The sequence below is a fragment of the Colletotrichum fioriniae genome (genome assembly GCF_027942845.1).
Source record: "Colletotrichum fioriniae strain IMI 355084 chromosome Unknown scaffold_10, whole genome shotgun sequence".
In the NCBI taxonomy this organism is placed as follows: Eukaryota; Fungi; Ascomycota; class Sordariomycetes; order Glomerellales; family Glomerellaceae; genus Colletotrichum; species Colletotrichum fioriniae.
Genome location: NW_027076846.1, coordinates 521,381 through 536,581, shown reverse-complemented (window position 1 = coordinate 536,581; position 15,201 = coordinate 521,381). Strand labels below are relative to the sequence as shown.

Here is a 15,201-nt window from a genome sequence, read left to right as displayed (position 1 = left end):
TGGCATATGAAATCTGCTGATCAATTTTAGCAGATCAATATCCCAACTGTCAAAGAGGCTGAAGCGTTTGGAAGAGCTTCCCGCAGCTCAAGCTCGTGACGGACTGCCGCATCCCGATCCCCGTCCAGAAACAGACATTTCGGGAGGAGCTCATAATGTCTTTCCCCTGACTACCAACGGATCAACCACTCCTATTGGCACCATCACTCCCCAGCCGCCCGCTCAGCTCTCAGCGACAAACGCCGTTCAATCTGCTTCACCATTGTCTCGCAACGAAGCCGATGGCGATGCCATGTACGGTCCTTCATCCAACAGCTCATTTCTACGACTGGTGACAGAAGCCGCGGGCCCCAGAAGCTCAAACACGAAGAGTCCAGAGGAGCTGGCCGGACAGGATGCAGTGGAAGCCACCCCTACAGTACTCGGATTCGCGATAACAACGCAGCCCAAGAGTCCTGATATCCTACCGGACCCCGTAATGCTTCCCGAGAGGTGGCTCGCCGATAATCTCTTCTGCTGCTTTTGGGATTTTGTCCACCCGGTGTTTCCCATACTTCACCGGCCTTCGTTTACCGCATCGTACGAAGCGGTGTGGCAGCCATCTCAAGGCCGACCTCCTAATCGAGACTACAAGGACATCGTTTTCCATGCCACCTTGAGCATCGTGCTGGCTCTGGGGTGTCAGCGGACAGATCAGGTCTCAGTAACGGAGCAAGTCCGCCTAGCCAATAGGTTCTATAAGCAATCTTGCAAGCTCGTGTCAGTCGATACGCTCGATCACTCCTCTCTACAAATCGTTCAGCTATTGCTGCTGAGGGGCGTTTACCTACACTACACGCAGTACGCGGACCGATGTTGGAACACAGTCGGAGTCGCACTGCGAGTTGCGCAGGGTCTCGGATTGCACTCCCGCGGTGATGGATCAATGTCCTCAAACAGCCAGCTCAAGAGGGAGATGAGGCGACGTGTCTGGCACTGCTGCTTAACTTTAGACAGGTAGGCAGAAGATTTTCCACCAGCTCCCGTGGCACCCGTGTCGCTGCCTTCGCTTGCTCGGATCCAGATGATTGCCACCCAGCTAACGTCAACGCTTCCAAGACTCACGGCAACCACCTTTGGGAGACCTGTCCTTGTGTCTCGGCAGTACTCCGTCCCTCCACCGGAACCTATCGACGATGAGTATTTGTCTGAGAGTTGCGAAGGCCTACAGCCGTCGGATCGCCCCTCGTACCTGGCCTTCTTTGTACACTCCGTTGCGCTGTTTGATGTGCTGAACGAGATACTAGCCAAATTCTACACCGAAGGCGAATCTATCTCGGACAAGACAGCCGATTCACTCAGCCATGTCCTACAGCTCTCGTCAAAGCTCGACGAATTGGGCTACTCAATTCCGCTCTACCTCAGAGAAGGCGCGGAATTGACACGGCTAGACGAAGAGCTACGGGGGTGTCTGCAGATGCAGGCAAACATCCTCAAGTCTAGGTAAGACGGCTTTTCCTCAAGCCTCTTCCTTTTTCCCTTCCTTGGAGAAAGTCTGACTTATGGTCGTGTCAACTAGAGTCTTATGGATTCGGCTTCTCCTCCTACGTCCGCTCCTCTTGGCCGAGGCCAAGCACGGCAGCCGACCCGAGAAACCGTTCGCAACGGACGCCACACATACACTCCGAGACAGCCTAGGGCACTCAGCGAACTCGCTCTGCGTTTCGACGGCTCACAGCGTACTCCAGGAGCTTTACGAAAAGCTGGGCAGCGTCAGGCAGAACTCGGCCTGGCATGTTCTACTCTGTACGCAAAGTTTTTCTTTTCATCCCTTTCTGCCTGCTTGCCTCTTGTTTCTTGCCCTTCCAGTCTTCAGTTCAGGTTTGGCGATTAAAGCTAAATCTTCATTCACTCTCTCATCACAGTTACCTTTGCCGCAGCTTCCACTCTGGTAGTCGCGACCCTGTGCCCCGATCTCCACGTCAGCTTCGAAACAGAGCCGACAAAATCCTCGTGGGACCGAGCTTTGCGCATCTTTGGTTTTCATAAGCAGCACGTCGCGTCCGCCAGTCGAGGCATCGAAGTCTTAGAAAAGTTTCGCGCATCTGTCATGGCTGCCGCTTCGCAGCGAGACGCACCCAGCCGGGCCCCAGCCACCAATGGTAAGAGGAAAATACACTTGGAGAGCAAGAATAAAGGGGGTTCACTTTTCCTATGGGTGAATGGGAATTGGTAGACTGAACAGGAGAGAAGCTAACCATTCCTTTGGCGCTCTTGCATAGCAGAAACAAACGATGCGCAACTTGAGCAAGGAAGCGAGCAGGACGTCTTGCTCCCGTTCGGCTCTGTGCCTGGTTTGAACCAGACGACCCTGGCGCAGGACTTTGGGGATTTCACAGGCTCTGATTTACTCAATGAAAGCTGGTTCAATATTCAGGGGATAGATCTGACCAACTGGGAAATTTTTCAATGAACGCAGCGATCATAAATGACAAGGGCATCAATCTATTCCAATAAGCCACCCTCGTCATCCAGCTCCTGTATCTTATAGTGTACGATATTACTACATAAGATGACGGTTCTCTTTTGGCTGAAAGAATATAGAGCCAGAGGATTGGGCTGGGAGCCCACTGAGATCATAGTTCCAAATTGATGGACATGTTCGACTAGAAACCGCTGGGGAGCGATTGAGATTCCTCGCCTCAGTGGTCATCTTGGTAGGGCAGACATGGAAGACGATGGGAAAGCTGAGTTCTCAGAGTGGACTAAACCAAATATTCAGTGTGAGCTATTCAAGCTACTAATATGATACAAACAGAATCCCCTCTCAAGACACAGGAGCCTCAGAGTCGTGGAACTCGCCAAGCTTGAGCAGCTTCTTCGCATTATCACGCCCAATCTTGCGATAATTCTCAACGCCGCCCACCGCCTCCTTCACCTCCTCGGCCTGGCCGTCCCACCAAGCAGAGCACATCTCAATCGTCTCGTACGGGTAATCCACCGAAAACAGCACGCGATCGGCCCCAATCTCGTCCACCACATACTTCAACGCGCGCGTGGAAAAGTTGCCCGACGTGGTGACGTAGATGTTCTCCCTAAAGTAGTCGTATACGGTCCTCTTGCACATGCGGTCCGCGTTGCCCTCCGCCGCGGCGATCGGCTTCTTCACGTCCTCGAACCAGTGGTTGATGCGCCACAGGTCGATGGGGAGGTGCTCGCCCAGGTGGCCGACGACGACCTGCAGCTTCGGGAAGCGGTCAAAGACGCCGTTGGAGATGAGGCCCATGAGGTGGAGGTTCACGCCGTTGGCAAAGGACAGGGGCGGGCCGATGAGGTACTTTCGCTGCGCGTAGAGCTTCTCGAGGACGACGTCGGCGGGGGCGGCCGGGTGGATGTACACGGGCACGTCGAGCGCGCAGACGACCTCCCAGAAGGCGTCGTACTCGGGCTGGTCGTAGAACTTGTACGTCTCGCCGTTGGGGCCGGCGTGCTGGAAGTCGCAGAGCAGGGCGCCGTGGAAGCCGAGGTCGGTCACGCAGCGGCGGAGTTCGCGGCCTGCCTGGACGGGGTCGTGCATCGAGAGGCAGGCGAAGGCGCCGAGCTTGGAGGGGTTGTGTTTGATTTGGTCGTGGGCCCAGTTGTTGACTTCGGTGGCGCGGCGTTCGGCGGCGGCTTGGTCGGCGATGCCTTGGATGCCGGGGACGGTGAGGGAGACGATGGTGTAGCCGATGCCGTGGGCGTCGGCGAGCTTGACACGTTCCGAGTTGAGGTCGCTGATTTGGCGCATGTAGCGGGCGCGGTCGGAGGGGTTGATGTAGAGGGAGGCTTCGTACTCTGACTTGGCTTCCATGCCCGTCATTTCGTAGGCTTCTTCGAGGGCGATCTTGCCGAGCATTTTGATGGTTGGTGGTGCTGTGGGTGTTGCGTGAAGTGTGGTGAGACTTGGAGGGTGAGGGTAATCGGCTTCTTGTAAGAGATATCTGGATATGATGCTTGTATGCTGCTGAGCCAAGGAGAAATTCTTGAAGAGGAGCATCGTTAATCGGTTCTTATACGGAATCGAATCTCATTCCTCCTCTCACAGACTCACTAATTACGATGGTAACTCACTGCGAGGCGACACCCGCCCATCCCGAGAGCTCCGGTCAACATGACGTCTGAGAGACGTCCGATCTGACGTTCCGAAGCCATCTGAACCGCCCCTTCAGACTCGGAAGAAACAATGGAGTCGTTGAATTGTGTCCATGGTCTGATGGCAGCATCTCCAGTTTTGCAGCAGCATCCAATGTCCGCCAAGAGATTTCCCGCCGTTCCCCAGATGGTGTTGTGATATCCAATGGGAAGTGCGCGTTATCTCCGCGACGACCCCACAGGGGAGATGGTACGCTTCCGATGTCTGGCGTCATAGCGGAGGCTCCGGTGTGGGTCCATACCGGCCCGGAAGACTTTGAAGGTCTAGGTCTTAGAAGCTGGGACACGGGAGAGGCTCAGTGGGTTTCTTTCATCGGGTTATGGCGAAGGTGCTCGCCCCACGGTTTGGACTTAGTCACCTTATTTGGACGGAGATGCTGGGCTCCTCCCGAGCTTCTTTACATGACTGCGTGCTACATCAGATTAATACCACTCGCCAAATGTTCGAAAATGAGAATGAGATCTTTCAGTTGCTTATGAAATCTCGCATATTTTCTGGAGAGACCGCTTGGTTGCTCCGAGGCAAACTTGGACTTGGTCCGATTTTTTTTCTTCCAAGATCGTCGTGGATGGGGCACAATGGCTGAAGCAGTTGCAAATCTAGCATGAGTCTTCCTAGCGCATGACAACGAAATAATTCAATCATAACACATGCTCGGTATAACAATATATTAACTGTTCCGAGCCTCCAGTCAGTCGCTGGATCATCTTTGAGTTTCCACAAAAAAAAGCGGGGGGAATTGGGCAGAAGTCCATGCTAACATGAAGCATTAGAGGATGCCTGGCGAAGGTCTTCAAAAGCCAGTGGGAATATTCTTGAGAGAATCAATTCATCTGGTGGAAAAATGAGCTGAGCGAACGCTGTTGCCTCGTTTAACAAAGAGATGCGGCTTGACGTATGAAGTGTGGCTTTGCTGATTAAAGTGTATTAAGGAGATAAAATGCAAATCAACAAGTTGTGCGTGTTACTCACTCTATAAACCATAATTTATTAGTGATATGGGAACTTACGCGAAGACTTGGCTTCTTGCACAACTCCTGCCAGCCTCCATTGAACCTCGCTCTTGTACTTCGTCGGCGATGACAATAGAAGAACAATACCCAGGATACGGTTACATCCACTCAAGTACCTACCCCTCTAGGGTGAGGTAGGTAGGTAGTCATGCAGGATGTTTGCTGACGTGCGCGCGTCAAGGGCTAATGTGTAAGCTGCAGAAGCCCACCTACTATTTTCTCCTCCAAAGACTTCGCGCTCAACGAATCAGCACTGGACTCAGAAAGAGGGGTTTATTTGTGGTACGCGGCCACACATTGGGCATGAGCATTCGATTTAAACACGGGTGCTGCATATTGGGCAACAATTTTGGGGAGCTTCTGCAGTTTCTTTCAAGATTGGGCATTGTGTGTGTGTGTGTGTGTGTGTGTGTGTAACGTTTCTCAGCAATGGGCTTGGAGCTTCAATGAAGCCAGAGTCCGGGTTGGCTGAGAGGCGCTTTAAACGTTTTCAGGCTGGTCAGTTGTCGCCCCATCCCCTAGTCTCTCTTTTCATGTTCCTTCTTTGGTTTCTATTGCAAGTGGTCGTGGAATAGTTCTGAGGTTCTGCTGTGGGGAAATTGAAGGCCACGAGAATGATCGATGCCCTGCATGTTCAAATGTTAGTTCCCTGGTTTTTACAATGGTTTTCTACGCCAGCCGGTGCTGCTTGGCGTGAATAAAGAGCGAGACCAGCCTCACACCCCCGCTGCCTTCACATGCTTTCATCGTCCTAGATTGCGATATCCTCGATATACGGGCACAATCTCTCCTGCCTCTGAGAAAAATCTCTTGTCCCCACAAGCACCCAGATGCGACCTCGCGATCCTGAAATAGTAACCCTCAATGGTTACTATACCCGTTTTTGCCTCTTTTTCTTCCTTTTCTTTTTTAGGTGAATGATGGATGAGCGGTAAATATCTTAGAGCTTATCAATAATCTTCATACTGCCATCCTCGAAGCACTTGACTCTCGGTTTGGGGCTGATGTCGTGGTAGCCTTGGAAGCGGCAGTAGCTGTGGTTGCAGTCCTTGAGCCATCTGCAGTGATGGCCGAGTGTGCAGTTTACGTCGTCGCATTCGGAACCCAAGCTACAGGGGATACCTCGAGACTTTGGTCACAAATTAGCCGAGTGCTCCAAGAAGAGCCAAAAAAGAAGACTCCACGAGATCACAGAACAGAAGAGTGAACTCACCTTTTGCTTCAATAGTACCATTTCGCTAGCGCTAAGCTTATCGCCGTGAATGTATGAGCAGATTGCGTTCTTACACTCGCCATGGAGGTGGTAATTGTTGCAAAACTTTTTGCCCGTCTCTGCCATGCGCGCGCTGAACCTCTTCTCTACCATGGGTTCAACTTTTGGTAGCGGCTCGTCGATGCGCTGGCTGTCGGCGTTCATGAGGTAGTATTTCTGCTGCGGCGTCTTCTTTGTAGAAAAGATGTCGATGGGTTTGGGCGCCGTCGAGACCCGCGTCAGTGTAGACCAAGTAGACGCGGGTGTCTGCGAGCCGCTGGACAGCGGGCTTGTGACTCGGGGCGGCTCGACGGGGGCGCCGTTGTTTGCGGAGTTGGAGTTGGTATGGTACGGGCCGGTGGGAGGCTTAGCGGCGGCGGAGATGGTGGCGGTCGGCGCGGAGGAGAGGGGAGGAGGAAACATGCTCGGCATGCCCATAACCGATCGCTGGACTCTTTCGGGGAGCTTTTCCGACATAAAGACAGATTTAAAGATAATTCTGTTTAACTTGAGCTGTTTAAAGCCTTCCTCGGCAGGTGTCGTCTCGATGAGGGTGAACTTTGAAGCCACCTTATCGTCTAGCTTATACGGCTCCAAAACCGGGAGGTATCCGTTATCGTGACAAGGGCCGAAGAAGATATGCTTGCACTGGCCGATGCGGACCATGACGCGGAGCATCTCGCGGATCTTGTGGTCGGCCGACTCTTTGCCTGAACCGACGTCGATGAAGCTGAATAGAGGCTGCGCCCGGCCAAACCCGCGCCCGAACTCGATGAGAGTCCGTTCTGAGGTGGTGAAAGGGATAATACCAGAGGCGTGGAGCTTCTTTGCGAGGCCGTCCATGTTGAGGACGACTTGTACGATTATGTTCCAGTCTTCGCTGGCAGCCTCAGGGTAGGCCTCGGTAACATAATTCTTTATCTCTGTCCACAAGAGATAACCGGCTTCGGCACCTCCTTCTGCGCCCCTCTTCAATAAGGATTCTTGGAAAATGGCGCCGTCGCCATCAATAATAACAAAGACGAATGGATTAGATCCCTGTCTCACAAGTCAGTACCTTCCCGTGCTTGGCTTGGGCGTGAGAGCTTTAGTTCTGCGCCAAGGGCTCGTCGATGATTTGATTCAATGAGCCACGAATCAGGGGAGGAATTGAATTAACGTACATTTGCCTTGTTAAGAGCCAATACGTCCTTTCCCAGATTATTGGCTTTGGTCTGCCACATTCGGCGCGATTCGCGCTCATTATTGTAGTCATCGCATTTTTCTCGGTAAGCTTGCTGAAGCTGGCCATGGCGAGCAAGTAGATCCTAGGCAATGCAAATCAGTCAACTGGCCGTGGAATGAACGAAGCAAAAAAGGCAACAGCCATGGAGTATGCCCTCCTCAGGCAGTTGCGGGCGTTGGCATCGTCGGGACTTGGGAGATCATAAAATCTCACCTGGATCATCTGATCACGAGTGTAATCATTGCGGCGGAAAAGCTCCAGTTGTTGCACGTATGCCGATAAATCCTCCGTTTCATCCATGGTGTGCTAAAGCGGTTGCAACAAATTTTCCTCGGACGATCCCGCTCCCGAAAATACCTGCTATTGACTGTTGTATTGATGAAAGAGAGATGCGGCGACGTCTATGAGTTGGTGGTGAGATTGGAGGGGGTGAGGTGAAGTTGATGAAGTTTTTGTGACCAGACCCGGGGAAACATGCCCTTACTTAAGCGTCTCAGGTGGGGTCAAACCAGGGGTGTCGTTGGAGCGTTCCAGGTTGCTTCCAGGTTGCTTCCAGGTTGCTTCCAGGTTCCTTCCCTTCAGGCCATTCAGATTGCCTGGCGGCGATTGTTTTGGGGCTAAGAAAAACCCCCCTGTAAAAGGACCCCGCGCTAGGGGTCCCCTCTTGTACCTTCCTGAACATGTTCAGATCATATGTTGATCATGTTTTCGTTATGATTGAATAATAGAACAAAATTCCAACAAGGCCAACTTTGACAAGATCTGCTGAGAGGTGCGGCAATAGAAGGAAAAAGGATCAAGTGTGCGAATTGTTGACCGAAAATGTGTTTGTCTATTAGCGGAGACCTTGGTATGGATGCTGCTGCTTGTGTTTGCTGTCTAAACGTGGCATGCCCTGTTTTGTCCCTGCTAACTTGAGTCTCCCACTTTGTCGAGTCATCCGAGCTTTATGACAAGTATCCCTAAAGTCTGGGCAAGCTCACATGTAAAGAACGAGTTGGCTTCTGACATTTGTCGCTTAATTTTGCATAGGCACAAGATTCTAGAATTTTCGAGATCATTGTTCGGGCTTTTTCTGAAACTAGCAAAGTTGTCTGCCTGTATGACAGCTGCGTAGTTGAGTAATTGAGACCCATCCACCAACCGACTGATCGGATCTCCATCCAACTCATCAACTGTTTGACTAGGCCTAGATTGGACGAACCGACGAATCGGAGCAACAACTGAGAATAGTCGCTCAATAGTGATAAAATTTGAGGAGTAGACTCAGAGAGACACTCCAAAATCTTTGACTTCATCCCAGTTGCTCTGTCCCAAGCATCAGCGGAGCACTGCCTGCTATCACTTGAGCGAAGGCATGGTTGAATTGTGAAGATTGAGAATATTGTATTGAAACCACAGACTAGCAGACCCTACACTGGGCCCGGGATGTTGTCCTGCAAACATTGAACCCTAGAAATCGTCCTCTTTGCTCCCACCTTCCTGCACCTTCTACTGCACCACAAGTTGCCAGTAAATTCCCCATCTGTCCTAGTGCTTTGTCCACCTCTTAAGAGTACCACAGGGTATTAAATCTGTCACGCGACGCTTGATCTTCCCTAGCCCATCGGGCGGATCGTCGCTCAAGGCGATGACGTTCTCGTCGGGGATCATCACCAGAACCAAAGCACATGATGACGGTGGATTATGAGTGATTAGCGAGGACGTGGGAGTCTTGTGGATTGGTATGTGAAACGCAATGATAATCTTTAGCCTGCGGTTGGAACGTAATATTTGGTTGAGCTAGGAGAAGTAGGTTTGATTATTCGAGCAGAATGGAGACGTGAAGGCTAAAGTCTGAGGATGCGAGGCAAACCAACTGGGTCTCTGGGCTTTCTGAGTGATACAGAAGTTTTGAGATCCCCGGAAGCGGATTTGGAGAGCGCATATACCGACACACACGACTCTGTGAATCACATTTCCTATCATGGAGCTTTAGGCTACAGCGGGTGGATTATGCTCAAGGGGGTCTAAGGGCTCAACACGGATCGAAACAAGCGCAGGCTGTGAATTGGCAGTGCAATTCAGATAGACTGAAATGAAGGAGATTAATGATTGATTAGGTGGGTGGCCGAATCCGTCATCATCGTGTTAACAGGTGAATGAATCACTCCACGTAGAGAAATTCACTGCTCTGAAGAGCAAGAGACATTTGTCAATAAATTGAAGGCTGAGTACGCTCAAAGACAAGACACCCTCATACCATACCGAGTGTAAACAATACTAGAGTAACCGACGATCGACTCCTTCTCCGACCACACTACCAACCCCAGAACACACAACTACAAATTACGAAACCACAACGACCAAGAAAGCAGACATAACCCAATAAGATGTGTTTCGGATTCTCGGCGGCAGTGGTTCCCGCGGCAACTCTGGCCGGGCGACTAGACGACACCGGGAGCCACGATAAATAAGGTACCTTACTCAACGCCGAATTCAGGGAAGACTTTTCTCCGAAGATATAGAGCGTTGGGAAGTCATGACCAGCAAGAGCCTGAACAATGAATCAGGCGAGAAGACTAAGGAATGGGAAGCATAGACCCGATAACCTCCTGCTTTGAACAAAGCGTCACGGCTGGACTCAATCAAGTTGTCGTTCAACGAGGGTTCGCAATACCGAGTCAGGGTCATATATTTGACCCATTGAGTGCTGAAATAAATCGTTCCCAGTCTACTATGACCGGCTGTTCAAGTCATGAAAAAGGATTTGACGCCTCTCCAACGTGGAAGCCTCATCATCGGCGTGACTTGTACCGCCAGTGGTTATCGATTGGCAAGCTCAATGCCCTGCTCATCTCGCGAAGCCTTCTTACCGAATTGACTGCCTTGGGCATTGTAGTCGATAGAGTCCACAGATACCTCCGTTGTTCTCATGATTCCACCCAGAATCTCTTGGTCGCTATCATTGTCCCTCTTGTCGCGGTCCATGTTCCTCGAACAGCACGTGGCAGACATGCCGCGATTCTGGAACTTGCTGAGATTATCCGATCGAATGTATGCGCTGGAGTGGTATTCTGAAGGTCGGCTACTCAGTGCGTTTCGGAAGAGAACTCGAAGAACGGGAATAGAGGCTGCGATGATGGTCGCATTTGGTTCTGCCATCGCCCAGACCCAAAAGATGCAGACCTTCCAAAAGTCTTGAATGATGGTTATCAGTGCATGCCCCGAAAAATTGATGAAGCGGGTTACTCACAGTTGGGGCCACGAAAATCCATGATCGCGATACTCTGAACAGCTTTCATTATCCCCATCACGCCCGCTCTAGCCAGTTAGCTTCGGGTCAGCTAAGGCTCTTCGGAAAAATAGAACAAAGGTAGAGAATGGTTCCATGCTTACAAGATCCCCATGCTCATGGCCATTCCGACTCCGACTTTCTCGTGTTTCTTCATTTGTAGGCTCAGAACAATCTTCCAGGGTAATAAGGCGAGGACAAAGTCTGAGACAGCGGAGTACACTATGAAAAGTCAGAAATCCAAGTGGATAGCATAGCTTCGCGGACAAGAGAGGACATACACCCTCCAAATATGCCCAACGTAATTGCGTCTTCCGCTGACCAACATGAGCCTGGAATGTGAGGGGTCGCATCTCCAGGCCGTCGAGGACAAACCGCTCTCCAAGTAAGAATGATGTGAACGATGAATTGGATGTTCATGGTAACGACTCAGAACCAAATGATGTACCTCTGCCACCCGGAAGCGATTCGAAGTAGCGTAACCGCAAACGACGTTTTTGTCAGAGCCAAGGAGATCTTGCGGCAGTTGTCAGCACAATACAACACCGTGCTCATGGCTGGCGTGACGCCGTAGGTTCTCGCGAACCCCAGCTTCATCATCTCGCTCAAGAAAGACTGCGAGGCAATCAGAAAGACCCATCCGGCGATTAAAAGCCAGTCGTCCAGCCACATCATCCAGCTGACTCTGAAGCCTTTGCAGTAGATTCTGAGGGCCAGAAAAATTGTCGAGATTGCCGCCATGGGCCATATCGAGCCGTTGATCAGCGCAGATGGATCGCCGGGATTGACTGGGGTAGGTAAACTCTCAGCCCGTGAGGCAACTTCGAACGGGATCATTAAGGAGAGCTATTGAAGTGAACGGTCCGGACTGAAGTTTGAAACCACCGTTTTGTTCTTTCAATAGCAGACTCACGAGAAACCACAATGCGGACTGTAGCGAACTGTATAAGAAAGGCCTAAAAACTAGTGCTTCATGATCGCGTCAAGGTCCTGACGAAAACTTCTTGCTGAAAAGCGGTGGCTTGAATGGGCCAGCGAGTCGCTTGGAAACTTCTGGTCTGATGGCGTCTTGAGAATACCCATGGTTTGAGATAACTCCCGAGAACTTTTGATATTAAGGATTGAACTCCCTGTTGCTAATTCAGAAAGAGATCTGCTCAAGTTTCTCCAATTTACACAACGGGTCGTTGGTCCTTTGGTGTACCCATGTTCGCATCCAATATACGCGCCCAACTCTGTCAGCCGAGCAGGGATCCCTTTTAGCAGTTATAGACACACGGAACCCGGAGACCAATCTTTCAAGCATGTTTTCTGAGCCGCATTCTGGAAAAAAACCTCTGCGACTTGCTGACTGAAGGCGGAATTACAGACATTCCCTGAATTCGAGATGCGTGCCCCGTTGGCGCGCCAATGTTTGTTGGACGCATACAAGGGTGAGAAACCTGCAACCGACAAACAGATACAAGGGTGAGAAATCGGCAAGGAGCATTTCGCACCTCAGTTCTGCCGCTTCTGGTTTTAAGCGAGCTTGCTGGGAGCTCGTAGAATACGGAGAGATGTTGGATGATTCTACTTGTCGCCAGCATCGATAAGTGTGTAGTTTCTGATGCCTTGCTCATTTAGATATAACTATGATCTCAGCTGGCCTGTCTCGCTCTTGGTTGGCCGTGCCTCAAGTGTCTCGACCTGTTGGTTGCAATCTTACTCCGTTGCCAAGGCCGGTAAACAGCAGCTCCAGCCAAGGCTACTCCGGGAGCGTTCCGGGCCTCGCCACCTGTTGGGACTATCTGCAGGTTGGTGGCACAGCATATGGATTCTGCAACTTTGCAATACGCGTGATGCAGCTAAACGTCCCCAAATTGGAACCGCAATCTGTTACGGCGTTGTTTACCAGATTCAGATTTGATAGTTGCTTTTTTGCCAGGGGCCCCTCTACTTTGCCTCCATCGCTTACCACAATAGTTTCTCTGTCAAATGCTTGTATGTGATTCATCTCGGATTCGCATTCAGAAGGTACCTTTCTTCGTATCCCATTTTTTATATCGAGAAATACAGCTCCTCTTAAGATGACACTGCGCGCGTTCTCTTGCAGAGCTGAGTCGCTTGTTGATATGTAATCTCCCACCAGGCCGAACATTGAAGTCTGAAGAAGACCTCTTGTGTTCATCGTGAAGCCTTCAACTCTCGAAACCATGGCTCTTCTTTTCATCTTTGCGACTGCACTTCTGCTTCCCGACTCTGCAACTGCTCAAATTATTGCAGGCTTTCAACCAAGTATTCGTCAAGTACCGGATGCGACTGGTTACGCAGGTGTAAGAGCGCTCCTCCCTCTGCGATTGGGTCTTTTGAGGAGTTCATCCCAGAAGATGCTGACCTTGCTTCGATGACGCAGTGCGATGCTCTTGTTGTAGCTGGACTAGCTACTCGGGTGTTCTTCTCTCCTGATCCGGAATATAATTCCAGCATCACATCATACTGGTCCGGAACTGTCCAGCAGCTTCACCCATGGTGTATTGTCAAGCCCGAAACAACCGAGGAAGTCTCGTCCGCTCTTTCGGCTCTGGTGAAGACGAGTCCGGCTGGTAACTGGGACATTGCTGTTCGGGCTGGCGGTCACTCGCACTACCCTTCCAGCAATGTGGCTCAAGGCGTGACAATTGATCTCAGCCGGATGAATGCAACAGCCTACAAGAACTGCAGTGTATATATATCCCCTGTGTTACAACGTGGTGAATCGTTTCTAACTGATTAAAAGGGCACGGCGTCGATCCAACCAGGTGCCAGGTGGGGATCGGTCTATAAGGAGATTGAGAAATACGGTCAGTCTGTCACTGGAGGACGCGAGGGCAACGTGGGCGTCGGGGGTCTGATTCTCGGAGGCGGCGCCTCGTTTCATACCGGGACCAGAGGATTTGCCTGCGACAATGTCAAGAATTACGAGGTGGTTTTGGTCAACGGGTCAATTGTCAATGCCAACGCAGGCGAGAACCCCGATCTTTTCAAGGCTCTGAAAGGCGGCAGCAGCAATTTTGGTATCGTGACTCGTTTCGACATGCAGACGTTTCCGGCGGCGCAAGGAGGTCTCTATGGGGGCCTGTTGTTCATGAGTTACGACCAGAAGCAAGCTGTGATAGAGCAGTTTGTCCGACTCATTGACATCAATGAGGATCATCCAGAAGACACTGAGGTTGTCACCTTTACGTATTCTGGGGAGGGGCCGCCCATGGTCGCGATCAATGCCATCAACACGGCTGGCATCGCCAACTCGACCTCGTTCGCTCCTCTTGCAAGTCTCCCTGCAGTTATCGATGACAGAAAGCGGAAAACGTACGGAACTCTCATCACGGACTATGCCACGGCCGGAGGCAAGAGGTATGAGACCAATCTGCACTTGATATTCACTTCATATTTCACTGCTGACATTACGCAGGAACGTTTGGTTCTCTCTTTGTTTCCACAACGACATTGACATCATGACAAAGATGTCGGAGCTCTATGATGAGCTGCTTGTACAACTCCAGGCCCTAATTCCCTCGCCGGATCTCGGTCTTTCTGTCGTTAGCCAGCCCCTGCCCAAGCACTTTGCGATAAAGGGCAGCGGCAACAACGTCCTCGGTCTCGATACATCCTTGAAACACAACTCGATTGTCTGGCTCGTACAGGCACAGACTCGCACTGGAGAACAGGAGGCACTGGCCCATGCCAAGCTGGCCGCTATGACAGCGAATCTCGAAGCTTACGCCGAAGCCAATGGGAAGGCGACGGCCTGGCGGTACCTCAACTATGTGAACCCTGCCCAGGACCCAATCAGCACGTACGGCTAGGATAATGTCAGGTTTCTGAAAGAGGTTGCTGCCAAGTACGATCCAGCCGGGGTCTTCCAGACTAGGATCCCGGGAGGTTTTAAGATTTCTAAGGTGGTGCTATGAAATCCCGCTCAAAGTCTTCAGGCTATATTTGCCAATGGGCGCAGGCCACTGCTTGATGAGTAATAGCTGAGGTTGATCAAGGTGCAATAATGTTTATCAGTGGCTACTATTGAATTTCCGTGAGTACTGCAAAATATCTGCGTTCTAATTTCATGTGTCACAGGACTGAAGGACCTGATAGAGAATTGCATGTGGAAGCAAGGAGATTGATGCATTCCGCCAGTCCGTGTCTTACCAATCCTAAATGTTCCATTCACTGCTGGTGTCAGTTCTAAAGGATTAGCATAGCACTGCATCAGCATCTGTTGAAGATGAAGATAGCATCACTGACATTGTT

At 51.1% G+C, this 15,201-nt stretch overlaps 3 protein-coding genes across 3 annotated transcripts; 1 reads left to right on the top strand and 2 right to left on the bottom strand.

Annotated features, from left to right (window-relative positions):
- Window positions 1-2,806: 2,806 nt before the first annotated feature.
- N0V96_008195 (uncharacterized protein) lies at window positions 2,807-3,874 on the bottom strand (the record flags this gene model as incomplete). Its single annotated transcript, XM_053193750.1, has 1 exon — window positions 2,807-3,874. The coding sequence occupies one exon, from the start codon at window positions 3,872-3,874 to the stop codon at window positions 2,807-2,809; it is 1,068 nt and encodes a 355-aa protein (XP_053048695.1).
- Window positions 3,875-6,124: 2,250 nt separating this feature from the next.
- On the bottom strand, window positions 6,125-7,961 carry N0V96_008194 (uncharacterized protein; the record flags this gene model as incomplete). The annotated part of the gene is made up of 4 exons (XM_053193751.2): window positions 6,125-6,313; window positions 6,398-7,474; window positions 7,600-7,743; window positions 7,875-7,961. 4 exons carry the CDS (start codon window positions 7,959-7,961, stop codon window positions 6,125-6,127), a joined length of 1,497 nt encoding a protein of 498 aa, XP_053048696.2.
- A 5,610-nt stretch (window positions 7,962-13,571) lies between these two features.
- On the top strand, window positions 13,572-14,759 carry N0V96_008193 (uncharacterized protein; the record flags this gene model as incomplete). The annotated part of the gene is made up of 3 exons (XM_065758250.1): window positions 13,572-13,585; window positions 13,720-14,307; window positions 14,366-14,759. The coding sequence occupies 3 exons, from the start codon at window positions 13,572-13,574 to the stop codon at window positions 14,757-14,759; spliced, it is 996 nt and encodes a 331-aa protein (XP_065613005.1).
- Window positions 14,760-15,201: the final 442 nt, after the last annotated feature.